The sequence below is a fragment of the Saccopteryx bilineata genome, chromosome X (genome assembly GCF_036850765.1).
Source record: "Saccopteryx bilineata isolate mSacBil1 chromosome X, mSacBil1_pri_phased_curated, whole genome shotgun sequence".
Taxonomy (NCBI): Eukaryota; Metazoa; Chordata; class Mammalia; order Chiroptera; family Emballonuridae; genus Saccopteryx; species Saccopteryx bilineata.
The window spans coordinates 89,685,630-89,705,715 of NC_089502.1; the positions used below are offsets into that span (position 1 = coordinate 89,685,630).

Sequence of the window (20,086 nt, forward strand, 5' to 3'; positions counted from 1 at the left end):
CTCCTCAAGGAGTAGTCCCTCTGCAGATTAATGGGGGCTAGCAAGTCTTCCCAGTTCCAGGGACTGAGGCCCAGGGTTACACCTTTTTAACGTGCTCCCCACCTAGGGTTGCTAGTTGAAATACAGGACACCCAGGTAAAGTGGAATTTCAGATCAAAAATGAAAAATGCTCCCAGCAATTTTAAACCCTCTCCTCATCCTTTATAGATGAAGGAGCATTACATCCTTGTTTCCATCCCCCCTACCCCTTCAGGGTTCCTACCCTCAGTCTGGGGCAGAGACCTTAATGCCATCATCCCTTGTTGGACCAGAAGGAAGCTGAATAAGATCACCCAGCCCAAGCCAATGCCAATATATATATAATGAAGCTGGAAACGGGGAGAGACAGTCAGACAGACTCCTGCATGCGCCCGACCAGGATCCACCCGGCACACCCACCAGGGGCGATGCTCTGCCCACCAGGGGGCGATGCTCTGCCCCTCCGGGGCATCGCTCTGCCGCGACCTGAGCCACTCTAGTGCCTGGGGCAGAGGCCAAAGAGCCATCCCCAGTGCCCGGGCCATCTTTGCTCCAATGGAGCCTCACTGCGGGAGGGGAAGAGAGAGACAGAGAGGAAGGAGGGGGGGTGGAGAAGTAAATGGGCGCTTCTCCTGTGTGCCCTGGCTGGGAATCGAACCCGGGTCCCCCGCACGCCAGGCCGACGCTCTACCGCTGAGCCAACCGGCCAGGGCCCAATGCCAATATTCTGAGACAATATCGAGCAGATAAACTGACCAGAGGTTGCCTGAACTAAACCTACCAACATAATAACCTGGCTTTCCCAAATCTGTCCAAAGATTACCAATAACTCTTTTTTGGCCTTGCACTTTGTCAAAATTATTTGGGGGGCATCATTCAGGCTTATATGAAATGGATTCTTTTAGTTTTACACAGACAGGTTCCCAAGGCAAAAAAACAATTCATGCCAATAGCAAAGGATTATTTCATTTTCTGCCCACAGGCTGGTAAGGAGTTTGGGATGTACTAGGCTGCCTTCAACACAATGGTTTAGATTAGAAGAATAACTCATAGTCAAGACTAAAGAATTCATCTGAGAACAAAAGCTCAGAATAAGAAAGGTTTTATTTTTAAGACAAAACAAATAGCAAAAACAGATCGAAATGCAAGTGAGAGAGTTCGCTGGGTTTTTTTGTTTGTTTGTTTTGTTATTAGAGAAAGCTGTGCACAGGTGTCAGTTAAAACCGGAACCATCAAAGAGATGCCTGTTGCTTATGGTGATACAGGTACAACAGGTGCTTGTCTAATAAGTCCTTTTGTGGTGGCATAAATGTGGGAATACATGACAAAAGTGAAGCAACAGAAGGCAGAACAGCAGGTGGGTGAAAGCTTTAAGACCCTTTTCTCTACTCCAATGTACTCTTGCTCTGCTTTGTGAAATTAAAGCAAGCAGCAGGTCACCTCACAAAGAACTTTAATGTCAAGGAGTCAAGGAACACTTGCAAAAGTCTAAAATAGATGTGAGGTTGTTACTAGTTATACAGGGAGGTCAGTGGGGAAAAAACAGTTTGTGTTCTTAAAAACCAGGTTCAAAACAATGGCAGGCACTAAATCTAGTTATGTATGCTTGCAACAGAAAAGAAGAGAGGAATCTTAATAAAGGCTGGTCTTTTTCATGATGCGCAGAAACTCTTGCTCATTGACTTCTCCGTCTCCATCTCGATCAGCTTCATCAATCATTTCCTGCATGACAGCAAGGATTCAGGTTAGATTAATTCATAACTAAACCAAAATGTGAGCAATAAACAGATTTATTTTTTAATGCTAGATAGACAATTGTAGTCCACCCAATGAAAATATGCTGTTTATAATAGCTTGACTCCTGAAAAGTTATCTGAAATCTAAGTCATCCTTTGTCACACATATCACCTAGAAGGGAGCTTGAAGGGGGATTTCTAAAACCTAAAATTGTAAGTAAAACTGTCCATGTCTGTATTTTTCTGGAAGCAGGGTTCATAGGTTTGTCACACTACGAGAAATTAATTATCAAAAGAGAAATGAAATGGCCAGCAGAGGGACAAAAAAGCACCAGTTTTCCTTCAAAGTGGTGCTCACATCAGAGAAAATGTAAGTCAGAAAAGTCACCCAGGGCTCCAAGCAGGAATTCTGGGTTCCAGTGTGATGCATTACAAACCTGAAGCTCCTCGTCAGTGAGATTCTCGCCCAACTCCTTGGCTACACGTTTTAAATTGCTGAACGATATTGTCCCAGTTTCATCATCATCAAAGAGCTTGAAAGCCTTCAGGATTTCTTCTTTGGTATCTTTCTCAGACTTAACAAGTAGAACATGAAACATAAGAGCAGGGAAGCACTGCAGTTACTCATGTCCTGCAGCCCTACTACTGCCTGCCCCCTTTGCCCTGCCCCTATATCATTACATGGACTAAGTGACAGCCTTAGTTACCTAGGTCTTAGGTCACAGGATATCAAACAACATCCAGAGTAGAAGAAGACAAACTCAATCACATTATTATTCCCAGAGGCTAAAAAGGAACTTGATAAACTACTACACTTAAACTATACTTTCTGTACCAATCAAAGAGAAGGTGACTTGTTTTTTTAAATATAGAGGTGGAGTTAAAATTAGGGAAAATATGCTGCTTAAGCTGGTGTAAGTCCATGAAGAAAAATATAGGACCAATTATTTCAAAGCAACAGAATTATCAGAGTAGGAACAGACCTGTGCCCTGGAAAACACACCTGAGATACTGACCGGAGTTACTTTTTCACAGATCACTACAGCACAGATGAGCCACACTAAGGAGGAGCTGAGGCCAAAGAAAGAGCAATGGCCCAATGGGAACATACTTCCTGGGTGGGATGACACTCAGGGGAGTGAGGTCACATGACATATAATACTCTAACTTGACCCTTTGGACCTTTTAAAAGAGTGACACCTAAGAAACTAAAGAAAGGCCAAATCCTCAGTGCAGAGAAAAAACACAGCTGCTGAAGCAAAAGACCCTCAGGCTAATGCTGCCCAGAATAACAACTGGGGAGAGAAGAATGTCAAACTTTAAAGTATAGGGACTTCATCAGTCAAAATGCAGCAAGACAATACCGTTGGTGTTTATAGGTTTTACTGCCTGTGGTTGTCACATTGACATAGCAGTTAGAGAATGATAATTGCAAAAAAGTGACAGCAATAGTACTTTCATTACTTTACAGCCAGTAAAATGACTCTTCTTGTGACTGTGGCCTTGAAGAAAGCCAAGTAAAACTTAAGCATCCTAATTCTCAGTCATAAATCCTATTCTTTATCAACTGAACTCTCCATTTTGTCTTAACTTTTCTTCAATAAAGACATCTTTATTCCTAGATTCAAATTTGTTTATTATGGGACGAAAATATGCTGATTAGCTTAGCTAACTTACCATTTTCTGAGTCATCACAGTCAAAAAGTCATTAAAGTTCATTTTTCCTGTCCCTTCCTTATCAATTTCACTTATCATTTTCTTAATCTCTTCTTTCTTGGGTTCAAACCCCAGCGCCCTCATTGCCACCTACAATAAAAACAGGATGATCTCAATATACACATCTAAATATAGCAACAGCAAAAATTACATTGTTGAGAGCATTAAGCCAGCATCAGACACAATCATGTTAAAATGATTGGGAAACACTATAACATCAGGCAAATTGATATTTGACATCATTTATTTAATAACACTTGGGGTAAGTAAAGATAGGAAACCCACTCAGTGCACTCTTCCCTTGTTACTTTCTTCAGGGAGGACAAAAGGAGTAAAGGGGTGAAAGGGAAAGAGGACATAGAGGCAGAGGAAAGGCATGGCAGCTAAGCAGGAATGTACAGGACTTGCCTTAAGTTCCTTAACATCAATAGTCCCAGTGGCATCAGTATCAAAGAGATCAAAAGCTTGCCGGATTTCCTGGATCTGCTCTGCAGTAAGCTCTGGCTTAGGACTCATCCTTTTTCGCTGAGAAGTTGATGCCATGTTTACCTTCTTAAAGTTAGAAGCCTTTAGATGTTTTACAAACACATAAGCACAATATTATGTAACATAGTCCAAATTTTATATAAAATAAAGAAAGACAACCATATCTGTTTTTAAAATACTTTATACCAACCAATCCCAAAGCTTTGCTTAACTGGAGAGATAATAGGGTTTACTGGGAAGAAGAATTTTTTCCATGCACCTCTATCCCTCCCTTTTTACTATGGTTTCTAGAAGTAAGAAGATTTCTCGTTCTTTTGGACATCCCTTCTTGAAAATCATCCCAAAAGAGAGCTAGCTAAGAAGCAGAGTGTGGATAACTGTACAGATAATAAGCTGTCCCTGAATCTGGGGATCCTTATTCTAGAAATGTCTTTACGATGCCCACTTGCTGTACTCCCCTTCCAAGTACTCTTTCTGATTACTTCTAGATTTGGCCAAATACTAATAAGTTCTTAATATGTATAGACTGTCAATAACAAACTCTAAAACCCAACCCACTCAGCACATCTATCGGTGCCTTCCCCAAAAGCTCAAAGCATTTCCCAAATGGCCCTATATTTAAATTTTAAAATGCGCGTTAACAAATATCATAAACTTTCCCCAGCACTGTACGGAAACTTTGATAATGCGAGGCGGTCAGGAGGCCAGGGTCTGAGTGGGCTGAAGGCCTTTGGGGAATCTGAGTCTTCTTTGCTTTGCAACAGGTCGCCCACTGGGCCAGGAAGGCCAGGGAAGCCTGAGGGGCGGGTGGGTTAAGGGGAGGAGCTGTATGTTAAGGGGAGCCAGCGGCGTCTCACAGGCCCAGCAGGGTGTCTGGTGTCTCTTCCTCGCCCATTCGAGAAAGATACACGAGGAAAGAGAGGCGTGCCAAAGCCAAGAACAGCGAAGTAACACCAGAAGTGTGGCCGAGGTCTAAGAAGAGCTCAGACACTGGGCAAGGGGCGCGACAGGAGGGCAGACACTCACCATCACCAACAGACTCCACCATCCGTTGTTACGGCAACCCACGTACACAGAGATTCGGCGCAGTTTCCATAGTCTCGCGCGGGCAGCGCCGCTGCCCATAGATCATCCGCTTGCCGCCGACGCTTGCCATTGGTGCAGGGATGGAATGGGTGGGACTAACCCAAGAAAGATCCAGCCCAAGGCGGGAAGTGGTACGCTTGTGACAGAGCCCCGCCTCATTGGACAATATCACCCGCGAGCGCGATTGGTTGAACCTGCGCCAAGCCAAGCCAGTAAGGGATGTTAAAGGAGCCTATACCGATCGTGGGCCCACGCGGACGGCAGGAAAAGTGTGGCGGCCAGTGACCAGAGTTGGGTCGTTGCGGGCTGCAGTCGTGCTGAAACCGACAAGGGAGACCACTAAGGATGGGTAAGAGTCGCGATCTCTCCCTTGGAGGCTGCTTTGTGTTGGCGACTGCGCGAGAAGGCAAGGGGCTGGGTGGGGCAGTCCAGGTTGGGACTTTCTGGTCTGGCCTAAGACTGAGTGTGGGTCGGAGGGCCTCAGACGTGTCAGAGAACTTACTGTTGAAACAGAGACTACTTCCTTGGTGTTACGACCCAAAGAAGGGAAGGCTGTGTGTCGTGCATTGTCGCACAGGTTCAGACAGCTGGGAATTAGAAGCTGAATCCAGCTGAGGCTTTCTTTGAAGGTGTCTCTTTTGAGAGCATCCCCCCAGCCCAGAGAGAGTCGCTGAAGTTGTCCCCTGGCTAAAAGCAGCACAAGAATGTGGCTGGGGGCCTGGGAACGGACTTTGAAGGGAGTAAAGGAGATAAGAGCGAGTATGGAAGGGAGAGGTCACCACAGTTACACTCTTTGATACCCAAACACTCAAAGGCGAATAGGGAGGAGCATTCCAGGCCTAGGCACTCATAAGTAAAGTCGCAGAGGAGTTTTGGAAGTGTGAGACAAGTTTGGATAATTATAAGGGGTCGTTTGCAAGGGTTTGGGCTGAAACGGAGTTGCAGCAGTGGAGCTAGAAGTCCAGGATCCTCCTCCTCAACCAGCTCCGTGTAAAAGCTCTAAGTGGCTCTCCATCCTTACCTCCTTCCCCTGTGGGCATTGGGGCAGTATTTAGGGAGCTAGGGGAAAGAGCAGAAGTTTCTCAGCCTGAGAAAGGCCTAAAGTTTATTAGCATTCCTTATGCTAATAAACTGGTCACCCACCTTCTGCCCTTTGCTTGCTTGATATTTGAGCATGAGCCAGGTCCAAACCTCAGTCATATATATATTTTTTGTCTCCCCCTTATTAACCAGCCTCCAAGTTCTATCAGTTCTCCTCCTTTAGTGCCATTTCTTTTATTCTTTTCCACCTCTGCTGCTCAACTCCCAATGTGGGCCTTTATCATCAGCCTCCCAACTAGTCCAAGCCCAAGTTTTCACCTTGGCCTGCAAGGCCTGGTTTGACATGTCCTCTCCTCTCCCTGGCCCCTCCAGACCTGGGACACTGGCTTCCTTGCTGGGCCTCAAAAACACAGGCACCCTCCTATCTTAGAACTTTTACTACAGCTGTTCCTTCTGCCTGCTTGGTCCACTTCTTTTCCACCTCCTGGTCTTTGCTTCACTATTACCTTCTCAGTGAGCCACCCTAAGCACCCTATTTAGCACTGTAGCCCCCAGCACACCCAAGCCCTACACCTTGCTCTACTTTTTTTTTCCTATAGTACTCTTCACCTTCTAACCTATGGTATATTTTACTTATTTATTTTGTTCTTTATGGCCCTTCCAGCAGAAGATTAACTCTATGAGGGCAGGAATCTTTGTTTTGTTCACAGCGGCTACTCTAGTACCTGCAACAGTGAGGGACACATAGGTGCTCAATAAATCTTAGTTGAAAGACTGGTGAGTAATCCCCATTCCCTGCTTCTTACTGATATAGTCCACCTTGTTCAACCAGGTTAATCTTCCCAGCGAACAGCTCTGGCCAAATCACCCCCATGCTTTTAAACCTTCAGTGGTTCTCATGACTACAGAGTAAAGTCCAAACTCAGCCTGGCATCCAAGACTTCTGCCCAGTTTTGCCCCTCTTAGTCTTTCTTACTTCATGTCCCTACATGCCCTACTTCCCAGTCAGTCTGTAGGTAGCAGCCTGGCAGAGTAGAAGGAACAACTACAAGTTCTGCCTTGACCATGTACCAGCTGTGTGACTTCAGGCGAGTCTCTTGACCTCTCTGAGCCTCAGTTTCTCATCTGTTGAATGAGCCCAGTACTATCTCCTTAACTGGATGCTTTTCGGATTGTATTGGTATAATACAGTAAAAGGGCCTAACATTTAGCAGGGTTTCAGGCAACATTAGTTCTTTTCTCTGCTTTGCTGTTGTCATTCCACCTACCTAGCATGCCTGGGCCTTAAACTTGGCTGAGATCCCTTCTCCACACTGCAGCCAGAGTGCTCTTTTTAATCATAACACTCACCCCTGCTTACAACTTCCTGCAGCTCCTCATCTCCTCCTCAAGTAACTCCATAGTTTGATAAACATCCCCTGCACGTTCTCAACTTTGCCCCCAGCCTTGCATCACACTCATTGTGACACAACCTATCATAGTTGCCAAGGCATGCTGGCTGTGTGACATCACCTTGTCATTCCCACCCTGGGCCATCAGCTGTCTTTTAGGACATGTGCCCTCTCTGCTTGGTTCACTCCTCCAGGGCCTTGAGAGCTCGGAGGAATTGCTTCCTGGGCCAAGCTCCCTGCTCTGGGTTTACCCTCAGCCAGGGGTCCCCAAACTTTTTACACAGGGGGCCAGTTCACTGTCCCTCAGACCATTGGAGGGCCGGACTATAAAAAAAAACCTATGAACAAATCCCTATGTACACTGCACATATCTTATTTTAAAGTAAAAAAACAAAACAGGAACAAATACAATATTTAAAATAAAAAACAAGTAAATTTAAATCAACAAACTGACCAGTATTTCAATGGAAACTATGGGCCTGCTTTTGGCTAATGAGATGGTGGTGCCCCTTCCAGAAGTGCGGCAGGGCCTGATAAATGGCCTCAGCGGGCCGTAGTTTGGGGACCCCTGCCCTCAGCAGTACTCAAAGACATTCTCGAGTGATCTCCTAGGTCTCTCTCTCATGTTAGGTGGTTGGCTCCTTGTCTTATGCAGGTTCTGCTTGGCAGTGGCTGGCACGTGGTGCCTTTTGAATGAAAGAATGTAGGAATGAGTGAGCTGACACAATTGGGTGCTCTTTTATGAGGTATAGCTCCCTTTTTACCCCTGGGGCTTGTTTGGGCCCCACAGCAGCTCTGAGGTCAGCAGGAGAGATTGCTTCCCTACAGATGAGACAGCCACAGCAGCCCAGTTCAGCCGGACTCCATTCCAGGCTCTTTGCTGGTCCTCCAGGAGCTCACAGTCTATTGGGCCAAGAGAGATGTGGAGGAGAAAGTATAAACCAGTGTGCAAAGTGATAGAATAGGAGCAGACCTAGGTTCCGAGGAAGCAACTAACCTTTCTTGGCGAGGGGGAAAGGGCTTCACAGAGATGAGTTGAAATAGGCCTTGAAGGATGAGGAGGAACTCACCATGGAGCAGAGAGGGAACAGCATACACTAAAGCTCACAGGCATGCTAATGGGTTTCTCAGTGGCCACCACAAATTCAAAGCCAAGGCTTTTCTGTTTCCTAAGAGTAAATAGACAAGTGGAGAGACAAACAACTTACAGAAACATACAGATACCTCTAGTCTGTGAAAGGACAAGGAGCCACTCCTATTTCTGTATCTGGTTGGACAGGCTGCCCCTTCCTTTTCTCTCCAGGACTCAGTAGTGTGGAACTTTCCCCAGCAGGAAGGAGGAAATTAAGTTTACTCGCTCCTCTTTTCTTTGAATCCTTTCAGCAGCCCTCCTCCTCTTGCCGAGGGGTTGAGTGAGGCACTTGGATTTCACCAGTAGAAGGTGGCTCTCTTTTCCTAGATTCTTTTTATCCCAAGACTTTGTCCCAGTGTGTATAAGGAGACATACATAGTGGTTTTTAATGGATTCAAAGACCTACCATTTTAAAGGAGAAAGACTTCAGGCTTCTGATTTGTGAAGCTTAACAATCACAGCCGGCCCTGGCCGGTTGGCTCAGCGGTACAGCGTAGGCCTGGCGTGTGGGGGACCCGGGTTCGATTCCCGGCCAGGGCACATAGGAGAAGCGCCCATTTGCTTCTCCACCCCCCCTCCTTCCTCTCTGTCTCTCTCTTCCCCTCCCGCAGCCAAGGCTCCATTGGAGCAAAGATGGCCCGGGCGCTGGGGATGGCTCCTTGGCCTCTGCCCCAGGTGCTAGAGTGGCTCTGGTCATGGCAGAGCGACGCCTCGGAGGGGCAGAGCTTCGCCCCTGGTGGGCGTGCTGGGTGGATCCCCGTCGGGCGCATGCGGGAGTCTGTCTGACTGTCTCTCCCCGTTTCCAGCTTCAGAAAAATACAAAAAAAAAAAAAACAAAAAAAACAACCACAGCCCCTAGTATGTGGCTCTTTAGGGTCTTATTTTCCCATTCAGAGCTTTTCTTCTGAGTGAATGTGTAGTAAAATAATGCTGAAATTTTACCATGTTAACCATTTTCAAGTGTACAGTTCAGCGGCATGAAGTAGATTCACATTGTTGTGCAACCTTCCCCAGCATCCATCTCGCGGAACTCTTCCCCTTGTAGAAGTGAAACTCTGTGCCTGCTAAGGGGTCACTCAGCAATCTGTCCTCCCCTGGCACTGGCACCGGCACCCACCATTCTGCTTTCTGCGCCTATGAACTTGACTACTCTAGAGACCTCATAGAAATCAAATGATACTAATTTGGCCTTCTGTGTCTGGCTTGTTCACTTAGCATAATGTCCCCAAGTTTCTCATTTCCCTTAATGTATGTCCTCAAGGTTCATCTATATTGTAGTCTACATCAGAATTTCTCCTTTTTTGAATTTTTTTTATTGTGGTAAGAACAATGAGATCTACCTTTTTAACACTGAGATCTCCACATGAGATCTACCTTTTTAACAATATATAGGTGTGTAATACAATATTATTGGCACAATGGTGTGCAGCAGATTTCTAGAGCTTATTCATCTTGCTCAACTAAAACTTTCTGACCATTAATTAACAACTCCCCATTCCTCCTCCCCTGGCCCCTGGTAACCAGCATTCCATTCTTTTATTCTATGAATTTGACTGTTTTAGATACCTTATACAAGTAAAATCATACAGTACTTGTCTTTCGGTGGCTGGCTTATTTCACTTAGCATAATATCCTCAAAGTCCACCCATGCTATCATACATTGAAGAATTACCTTCTTTTTTAAGGCTGAAAAATATGCCAGGGTATGTATGTATATTCCACATTTTCTTCAGCCATTTATGTGTCAATGATATTTAGGTTGTTTCCATCTTGGCTATTGTGAGTAATGCTGCAATAAGCTTAGGAGTGCTCATATGTCTTCGAGCTCTTGGGTTCATATCTTTTGGGTGTATACACAGTAGTGAAATTGTAGGATCATATGATAATTCTATTTTTAACTTTTTGAGGAACCCCTATACTGATTCCCACCACTAGTGCACAAAGGTTCCAGTTTTTCGACATTCCTATCAACACTTGTTATTTGAGTTGGTTTTTATATTTTCATAATAACCATTCCAGTGTGTGTGAAATAGTATCTCATTGTGTTTTTTTAATTTTTTTTAATTTTAAATTTTTATTTTTCTGAAGCTGGAAATGGGGAGAGACAGTCAGACAGACTCCCGCATGCGTCTGACCGGGATCCACCCGGCACGCCCACCAGGGGGCTATGCTCTGCCCCTCCTGGGCGTTGCTCTGTTGCAACCAGAGCCACTCTAGCGCCTGGGGCAGAGGCCAAGGAGCCATCCCCAGCGCCCAGGCCATCTTTGCTCCAATGGAGCCTCGGCTGCGGGAGGGGAAGAGAGAGACAGAGAGGAAGGAGAGGGGGAGGGGTGGAGAAGCAGATGGGCGGTTCTCCTGTGTGCCCTGGCCGGGAATCGAACCCGGGACTTCTGCACGCCAGGCTGACGCTCTACCACTGAGCCAACCGGCCAGGACCTTCATTGTGGTTTTTGTTCGCATTTCTCTAATGATTAGTGATGTTGAGCCTCTTTTCATGTGATCATTGGCCATCTGTAAAATCTGTCTCTTGTGGAGAAATGTCTCTTCAATCAGAGATATTCTTGGTGTTCATTTTAACCTAAGCATATTATCACATGGGGGATTTAGGTTGGGTTGGTTGCCAGTGGGATCTGACTCATTCCCCTGGATAGTCTTGGGTACCCACTCCCTAGAGACGACCAAAGTATCACCAAAATTCTTACCTGGCTTATAGTATTTAGTCTTTAAAATAATTAGTATATAGTTTTATTTTGTTTTTGTTTTCAAAAGAGGCGGGTTTACTGAGGACTGCATGAGCCTTGTGTGAATAGTATGCATCCATGGGGCCAGGACCTCCCAGATCCTCCCCTAGAGATTGAGAGGAAACAGGCTCTAAAGCTTCTTGCTTTTCTAGGAGAGCAGATGGGCTGTGGAATTGGCAGTTGTGCTATTTGAATTTCATTACTGTGAAGAATACTTGTGTTGATACTGGGGCTGCTGCAACAAATGATCACACCCAGAGGAGGAGGCTTAAAACAACTGACATTTCTTCTCTGCCAGTGCTAGAGGCCTGAAATCAAGGAGTGAGGAGGGCTGTGCTCCCTCTGGGGGCTCTAGGGGAGGGTTCTTCCTTCCTCTTCCAGCTTCTGGTAGCCCCAGGCATTCCTTGGCTTTGACTGCATCACTGCAAATGCCTTCTGTCATGTCATTTCCTCCTGCTTCCCTGAGTATCTGGGGAAATTGAGAAAGAAGCCAGCAGTGGGTGTTTCTGAGTATAGTACCAACAGAAAAATGGCAAACCTGTTTGCTGCCATAATGCTCTTGCATCTTTGTTGAGTGTCTGTGTGTATGCGATGGAAAGCAGAAGGAGGTCTGCATGGGTGTGTACACACTGTGTACTCATGGGTCCAGTGGATATGTGAGTGCATGCTTGGTGTCAGGCACCGCACTTCATGCTGATATTGCAATGAGCAAGACAGAACTCCTAGCACATGCTTCTAGGCCAGGGGTCCCCAAACTATGGCCCGCAGGCCACATGCGGCCCCCTGAGGTCATTTATTTGGCCCCCGCTGCACTTCCGGAAGGGGCACCTCTTTCATTGGTGGTCAGTGAGAGGAGCACATATCACTTTTTATGGCTAGCAGTGACAAATATGGAACTGGATATTGACCATCTCATTAGCCAAAAGCAGGCCCATAGTTCCCATTGAAATACTGGTCAGCTTGTTGATTTAAATTTACTTGTTCTTTATTTTAAATATTGTATTTGTTCCTGTTTTTTTTTTTTAACTTTAAAATAAGATATGTGCAGTGTGCATAGGGATTTGTTCATAGTTTTTTTTTATAGTCCGGCCCTCCAATGGTCTGAGGGACAGTGAACTGGCCCCCTGTGTAAAAAGTTTGGGGACCCCTGTTCTAGGCCTTGGTGCAAGTGCCCAAATGCTCATTTCCCCAGCTGATACACGTTGAACCAAATAAGTCAAAGCTCACCAGCCACATCTGGTAAGGATGGACAAATAACAGGGACCCTGCCAACACAAAGAGGATTATGGGATAACAAGAGGGATGGGATAGACATAGAACTTGCAAGTCAACTTGCACATTCTGAAAAGGTCTATAAAAAGTGAAGTTTTGCAATATACAGTGTGTCCGTAAAGTCATGGTGCACTTTTGACTGGTCACAAGAAAGCAACAAAAGACGATAGAAATGTGAAATCTGCACCAAATGAAAGGAAAACTCTCCCAGTTTCATACCTATTCAGTGCAGTTCGATGTGGGCTCATGCACAGGTTTTTTAGGGCTCCTTAGGTAGGAATCCTGTATAGTGTCTACAGACTCATCACTGACTGATGGCCTACCAGAACAGGGTTTCTCCACCAAACTGCCGGTTTTCTTCAACTGCTTATCCCACCGAGTAATGTTATTCCTATGTGGTGGTGCTTCATTATAAAGGTGCCAATATTCACATTGCACTTTGGTCATGGATTCGAATTTAGCGAGCCACAGAACACACTGAACTTTCTTCTGTACCGTCCACATCTCGACTGGCATGGCTGTGGGCTGCTCCGCTGTATACACGGTGTTACGTCATCATCAGCGCATGCTGCCACATCATCCTACAGAAACTTGGAGGGTTTTTCCTTTTATTTGGTGCAGATTTCACATTTCTATTGTCTTTTGTTGCTTTCCTGTGACCGGTCAAAAGTGCATCATGACTTTATGGACACACTGTATTTTCCTGATAATTTTCATATATTTTCCTCATAATTTTCAGAATTATATTTCTGCAGCTGGCCCCATCAGGCATTGCGGATCCTAACATCTATTTCAAAACCATTTTAGCTACCCACAGTTCCTAAAGGAACACATGACCATAACGTGTGTGTGTGAAGGTTTGGAATTAGATGAGAGCAGAGCAGTCATGGTATTTGAGACCTCAGTGCTGGCTTCCTGCCTGCCACCTCCTCCTCAGAGTGTTCTCTGAATCTAGCCTTCTCTGAGCAGTTCAACTTTTCCTTGTCATGGATTTTGCTGTCTCCAGATGTTAGGGGATCTGTGATAACTCTTCATCTGTTTAGTATCATTGTGGGACTCTTTCAACTGGTATGCTTCACTACTTTCTCCCAAGATTTCCGATTGCCCCAGATACTTTGAGTTCTTCCACACAGTCAGGGTGGCTTTAATTTCACCAAGAAGGAAAGGTCCACATCCTGTCACACTCTTCCCCCTCCCAGCATCCCAGGCCCTGGCATCTCCACGATGAGCATCTAGTCCATTTGATTGGTGGAGAATCTGAGTTGCATCAAAGAGACATGACTTGAGCAGATTTACAGTTTTTGATAAGGCCAGGACTGGACCCCAGGGCTCCCTAGGTCTGTGTATTTTCCCACTGCACTGCCTTAGTCTAATGATCAACACAGGAGAAATAGTAATTGAAGCACATTAGTGCCATGGGAAAAGCTACAATGCCAAAGGTGTTATTTTTGTTGTAACTGATGAATGAGATTATTTAACTGGCCTCCCAGTCTGCCCCTAGTCCAGCTATACAGTGAGTTAACGGGATAGAGAAGTGGCCTTCTCTAAGAAAGCAGCCTGCATCACAGGAATGGTGGCAAAGGGCTCCAGCCAACAGCTACAGTTAAAGTTCAGCTCTTGTGAAAACTCTACAGGGTGTTGACATCCACAAAAAATACTAAGCTCTAAAACATGTTTTGATTTATACAAAATAATGTTTCTAAACATGTCTTTAAGAAGGGTTAGCCCTGGGCAGTTGCTCAGTGGTAGAGCGTCAGCCTGGATGTGGAAGTCCCAGGTTCGATTCCCGTCAGGGCACACAGGAGAAGCACCCATCTGCTTCTCCACCCTTCCCCCTCTCCTTCCTATCTCTCTCTCTCCCTCCCACAACCAAGGCTCCTTTGGAGCAAAGTTGGCCCAGGCGCTGAGGATGGCTCCATGGCCTTTGCCTCAGGTGCTAGAATGGCTCCAGAGGAAACGAAGCAATGCCCCAGATGGGCAGAGCATCGCCCCCTGGTGGGTGTGCTGGGTGGATCCCAGTGGGGAGCATGCAGTAGTCTGTCTGACTGCCTCCCTGCTTCCAACTTTGGGAAAAAAAGAAAAAAGAAAAGAAGGATTGCCTGGCTGGTAGTGGCACAGTGGGTAGAGTGCCCACCCAAAACGCTAGGTCTCCGGTTTGAAACCCAAGGTTGCCGGCTTGAGTACAGGATCATCAACACAATCATGAGGTCACCAGCTTGAGCAAGGGGTTTTGGCTTGGCTTGAGCCAAGGGTCGCCAGTCTGATCCCGGTCAAGGCAGTACAAGAAGCAATCAGTATACAACTAAGTGGAGCAACAAGTTGATGTCTCTCTCTCCCTCTTCCTCCCCTCTCAAAAAAAGGGGATCCCCTGATCACGAACAGGACCATATCTGGAGCTGAAATAGAACAAGCTGTTTGCGAACCAATGAGAGACCAGGTCACAGGGACATATTTGACAGAGGACATTCCAAAAGTGAGTACTGACACATCAAAGGTTAGCCAAAATCAGATAAGGGGAAAGTTGAATACCTATATACCAGCAAGCCATTGATAGTTAGCTGTGTTAAACATTATATTTGGTACATTTATTAAATCAATTGATGTTGAATGTTTTTTGTTTTTCTATATAAGATATATCTTTATTTAAGGTATCAGTTACTGCTATGTGATAATGTTAGAATGTAGTGGTTTAAAACGACCATTATTTCTTTGTTCACAAATCTGTGATGTGGGCTAGGCCCAGCTGTGGGGTTAGTGTATGGTCTCCCCTGGGCTTACTCCCTATAGCAAGGCCTAAAGATTTTTTGATTCATTTTTAATGAATGCTAATGCTTCAGAAATGTAATAATGCAAAGATAAAATGTGTTTATATCAAATATTAATAAAGGAGAACTCCCCAGGACGGTCCCGGGGGCTACCACATCAGCCTGGTTCGGGTGTACAACTCAGTGTAAAGCCTCCTCTGTGCCCCCGTAGTTGAGGTTAATCTAATATTCTGGTGTTCAGACAAACTAGCAGAGCCACTTGCCAGCTGGAGTTCCTTATTTGCATAAATTAGGATTCTACTGATAGTTGGCAACCAAAAAAGCAAGCAGAAAGATGTATCTACATTCCAATGGTTGTATCAAAAGTTGTTCTTTCTCACTGATTCACTTTATAGAAATTAAAAGTTATACATTTAAGTACTAAAATCAAAAGAATATCTTCATATTAACATGTAAAGGTATGAGACTTCTCTGGAAAAAAGGGAAAACAAATGTTGGTAGTAACCCAGTGGTCTCTAGATCATTCTTTTATTTCAAGATTATACTGCAGTTAAAATAAATTATCTAGATGACTTTCTTGCCAATTCTTTAAACTCTCTCTGGAGCAAGAGTTTTGTTTCTGAAATACAAATTGGAAATCCTTAAATCAATTTTGTGATCCAGAACAAGATAATATAGCTTTAGGATAGGAATATCTTTTGAAATGTGAAAAAATTACATTAAAATAGTTGGGAATAGTAGATAAATATACAGATGGATAAATAGATAAGTAAAAATTGGTCCCTTTTTTTCAATTATAGTTAATATGCCATATTCTGTTGATTTCAGGTATATAGCATGGTGATTGGACATTTGTATGACTTGTGAGGTGATCACCCCAATAAGTCTGCTGGCACCATGCATAGTTATTGCAATGTGTTGACTGTATTCCCTGTGCTATACCCGGCACTATCTATAATAGACAAGATACGGAAGCAAACTAAGTATCCATCGATAGATGAATTGGTAAAGAAGATGTGGTACATATATAAAATTGGTAACTTATTGATTTGCCTTATTACATTTAGTCTTTTTATAAACTTAAAAGATATATACCTGGACTTGCTTATATTTTTCAAGAATGTAGGAAAAATGTTTGAGAATAAATTTCACAGTGAATCAGGAAAAAAAAAAAAGAACACTCTCTAAGATGTTGATTTTTATAGCTCCCCTCAGTAACCCATTCTTGAGTTTCATTACCTGTTTCCAGTCTGGAGTTTTATTCTAATACATGTTCCGTATCCGTTGTGCCCACTTCCCCTGTATCGTCTTTCATGGCCATGAAAAGTAGTTATTTCTAGGATCTCTAACCATGTAGCATTATAGATGTGATTAAAGACATTAGTCCCTCTTAAGGCCCAGGCAGACTTTATGGAAACCAAGAAAAATCAGTTTGGGAAGCAGAGAGGCTCGGAGTTATTTGAAGAAAAAAAACACAAACGAATTTGCCTGTACAACTAACTTGGAAGAAGGGACAAAAAGGGATTTTTGTGTTTAACTTGCCTATGCCCTGGGGATATCTTAGAAATTTCAGTCAAGGTGCAAATTATTGAGCATGATATGGTTACACATATCTGGGAATAATCCAAACAGTGTACACAAGAATGGGTGGAAAAGATCATTTGGGCTGAGTGGATAGTGAGGCCTGGACAAATGATGCTAAAGCTCCAGAGCTGTTTCCAGCTGACCAGTGGTCTCCAGTAAAAATGTCATTCCAGATGGGACACCAGAGTGGCAGGAGTGGACCTGTGGAAGGGGCCCTGACGCTCCTTGAGTCTCTTACATTTCTCAATTGTATAGGTATGTAAGGAAGAAGTAGGGAAGTGAGTTAGTGAGCTCAGAAAAGGGAAAGCAAAGCCCGGGGACTGGCTAACAGCTCACCCATCCTCACTGCAACCCCGCCAGCAGGTCCCATCAGATGGTAACAGTCTCGGATAAAGCAAGAAGGGGTTAGATGACGAGCCCAACGCCACCCAGCTCAGCCCAATAGGGTCAGGGAGAAAAAGGGCCTGACTTTCTCCTACAAGTGTGGAGACTGGGCTTCCATCTTTCTGATGTTCTGAGTGCACACTGTAGTTGAGTGTGAGTGTGTTTTGTTTCTATTTTTTGTTCGTTCTCCCTTACAAGTGCCCAGGGATCAGCTATCAGAAGCAAGAAGATACCACTTTTGTTTTTGTTTTGTTTTTTTTAGATTGTCAGTTTTGATAGGTGGTTTAAGTTATTTCAGAGGTGCCTCCTGTTCCTTTCACTAAACACACCACATGTTAGGTCATCCAGTACAGCCAAAGTCTTTCTCAGTCTTCTTTTCTCTCTCTCCCTTACCTCATTACTGATCCCAGGACAGGAGGTTTGCCACTGGTGATAGAATACAAGAATTGTATAAAGCTCCTGTGTTGGCTCAAGAAGGCTTACAAACAAAGAGATGGACCTGCCATCACAGTGGCTTATGATGCATGAGTGCGTACAGTCTCTTAATAGGCTCCAGTTCTCACAACACCCATGTCCCTGCCATCCCTCTCTCTCCTCAGTCCAAGAAGTGCACAGTGATCGGAGGCTCTGGGTTCCTGGGGCAGCACATGGTGGAGCAGTTGCTGGCAAGAGGCTACACCGTCAATGTATTCGATATGCGTCAGGGCTTCGACAACCCCCAGGTGCAGTTCTTTCTGGGTGACCTCTGCAGCCAACAGGTAATGAGCCCCCCAGCTTTACTGAAGCCCCATAGGCCCCCAAATGGAAACCATTGGACTTTCCCTGCTCAGAAGCCAGCCAAATTGTTTCAAAAAAAACTATTTTGAAAAATATTAAAGTTATAGGAAAGAATTTATCACACAGCCACATGCTTCCTACTCAGAATGAATAACTGTCATTTCTGTTGCTACTACTTCATTCTGCCATGGAAGTGCAAAAGCAGCCTGGTCAATATATACAATAAATGGACGAGTAGGGCTGTGTGCCAATTAAACTTTATTTACAAAGTTTTCCATTGGCTGTATGTAGTATACCAGCTCCTACTCCAGAGTATGTACCCAAAAGTACAATTGCTGAGTTTATTTTACTTTTTTATTGAGATATAATTCACATTTCATAAATTTCATGTTTTTAAAGGGCACCATTTAGTGGTGGTTAGTATATTAAAGCTGTGCAGCCGTCACCACTAATTCCCGAACATTTTCATCACTCCGAAAGAAAACTCCAGGCCCCTTAGTAGATGCTCCCCATTTTCTCTCCTCTCTCCCAGCCATCCATCTCCTCTGTCTGTGGATGTGCCTCTTCTGGACATTTCATGCAAGTCTAATCATATAGAGTTTATGCTTTTATGACTAACTTCTTTCACTGAATATAAAGTTTTCAAGCTTTACCCATGTCATAGAGTGTTAATATTTTGAATTTTATTTGATGCTGCCAAATTGCTCGACAAAGCTGCTCTGTCAGTTTTTTGTTCCCCCAGCAGTGTGGTAGTACCCCCGTTGCCCCACGTCCTTGCCAGCACCTGGTGTAGTTAGACTTTTAGCACTCGGTATAGTCTTGGTGTTTCTGTTCCACAGTGCTTAGAGTCACATGTCCTTCCTGTTGGGGACTAAGAATGAGATCATCACTGAATGCTGAAATCGGTAGAACGTTTCTGGGGAGGATGATACTTGCAGAGTCTCAAATGATCACCCCACAAATTACTTTTTTTTTGTATTTTTTTTTTGGTATTTTTCTGAAGCTAGAAATGGGGAGAGACAGTCAGACAGACTCCCGCATGCGCCCGACCGGGATCCACCCGGCACGCCCACCAGGGGCGATGCTCTGCCCACCAGGGGGCAATGCTCTGCCCCTCCGGGGCGTCGCTCTGCCGCGACCAGAGCCACTCTAGCGCCTGGGGCAGAGGCCAAGGAGCCATCCCCAGCGCCTGGGCCATCTTTGCTCCAATGGAGCCTTGGCTGCGGGAGGGGAAGAGAGAGACAGAGAGGAAGGGGGGGGGGTGGAAAAGCAAATGGGTGCTTCTCCTATGTGTCCTGGCCGGGAATCGAACCCGGGTCCCCCACACGCCAGGCTGACGCTCTACCGCTGAGCCAACCGGCCAGGGCCACAAATTACTTTTTAATTACAGAAATTGAAAGGTACCTTTTTGATGGCCAAAATCTGGCAGCTATCACCTTAGCCAAGTGATTGAAGTCAATATGCCAAAAGGAGTGTATTGAGCCTGAATCTAATCATGAGGAAATAAACTGATCTGAAAAGTGGCAGTGTTCCAAAAGAAAAAGGAAAAAAAAGGGAGATGGTTCCAGATTCAGATACAGAAGAGGTACCAGGACTAAATACAATGTGATCAGTCCATGATTGGATCCTACATCCAAATATAGAAACGGCTATACAGGACATTATTGGGACCATTGGGGAAATTTGGGTGTAGACTGATTTTGGGTAAGAGTGTCTGTCCTATCTTACTTCTACATATGATCATTGTTTTGTAGTTATTTAGGAGGATGGCTTTGTTCTTAGATGCTAGATGAAGACTTTAGAGGCAAAGTGGCACAATGTCTGCAACTTACTCTCTAATGATTTCAGGGGGGAAAAAATCATGTTTATGTGTACCTTCATAGAGAGAATTGCAGCAAAATAATAATAATCAGTGAACTTAGGCACATAATCCATGGCTGTCTTTTGATAGTGTTAA

General features: G+C 44.7%; 2 protein-coding genes across 3 annotated transcripts in view; one reads left to right on the forward strand and one right to left on the reverse strand.

Annotated features, from left to right (window-relative positions):
• Positions 1–1,104: 1,104 nt before the first annotated feature.
• Positions 1,105–5,084, reverse strand: CETN2 (centrin 2). 2 transcript variants are annotated; one of them, XM_066248941.1, is made up of 5 exons: positions 4,983–5,084; positions 3,879–4,022; positions 3,432–3,560; positions 2,192–2,329; positions 1,105–1,740 (listed from the first exon to the last, which is right to left on the reverse strand). In XM_066248941.1, exons 1-5 carry the CDS (start codon positions 5,079–5,081, stop codon positions 1,651–1,653), a joined length of 600 nt encoding a protein of 199 aa, XP_066105038.1. In that variant the 5' UTR covers positions 5,082–5,084; the 3' UTR covers positions 1,105–1,650. The 2 variants fall into 2 exon arrangements, with proteins under 2 accessions (XP_066105038.1, XP_066105037.1); XM_066248940.1 differs by having other exon boundaries at positions 3,879–4,037.
• A 155-nt stretch (positions 5,085–5,239) lies between these two features.
• Positions 5,240–20,086, forward strand: part of NSDHL (NAD(P) dependent steroid dehydrogenase-like) — a 43,568-nt gene continuing 28,721 nt past the window's right edge. Inside the window, exons 1-3 of the mRNA XM_066249347.1 lie at positions 5,240–5,391; positions 14,980–15,092; positions 17,952–18,110. Of these exons, the coding sequence (XP_066105444.1) occupies positions 5,388–5,391; positions 14,980–15,092; positions 17,952–18,110 (276 nt within the window). The 5' untranslated portion in view covers positions 5,240–5,387. The remainder of the gene's footprint in view (positions 5,392–14,979; positions 15,093–17,951; positions 18,111–20,086) is intronic.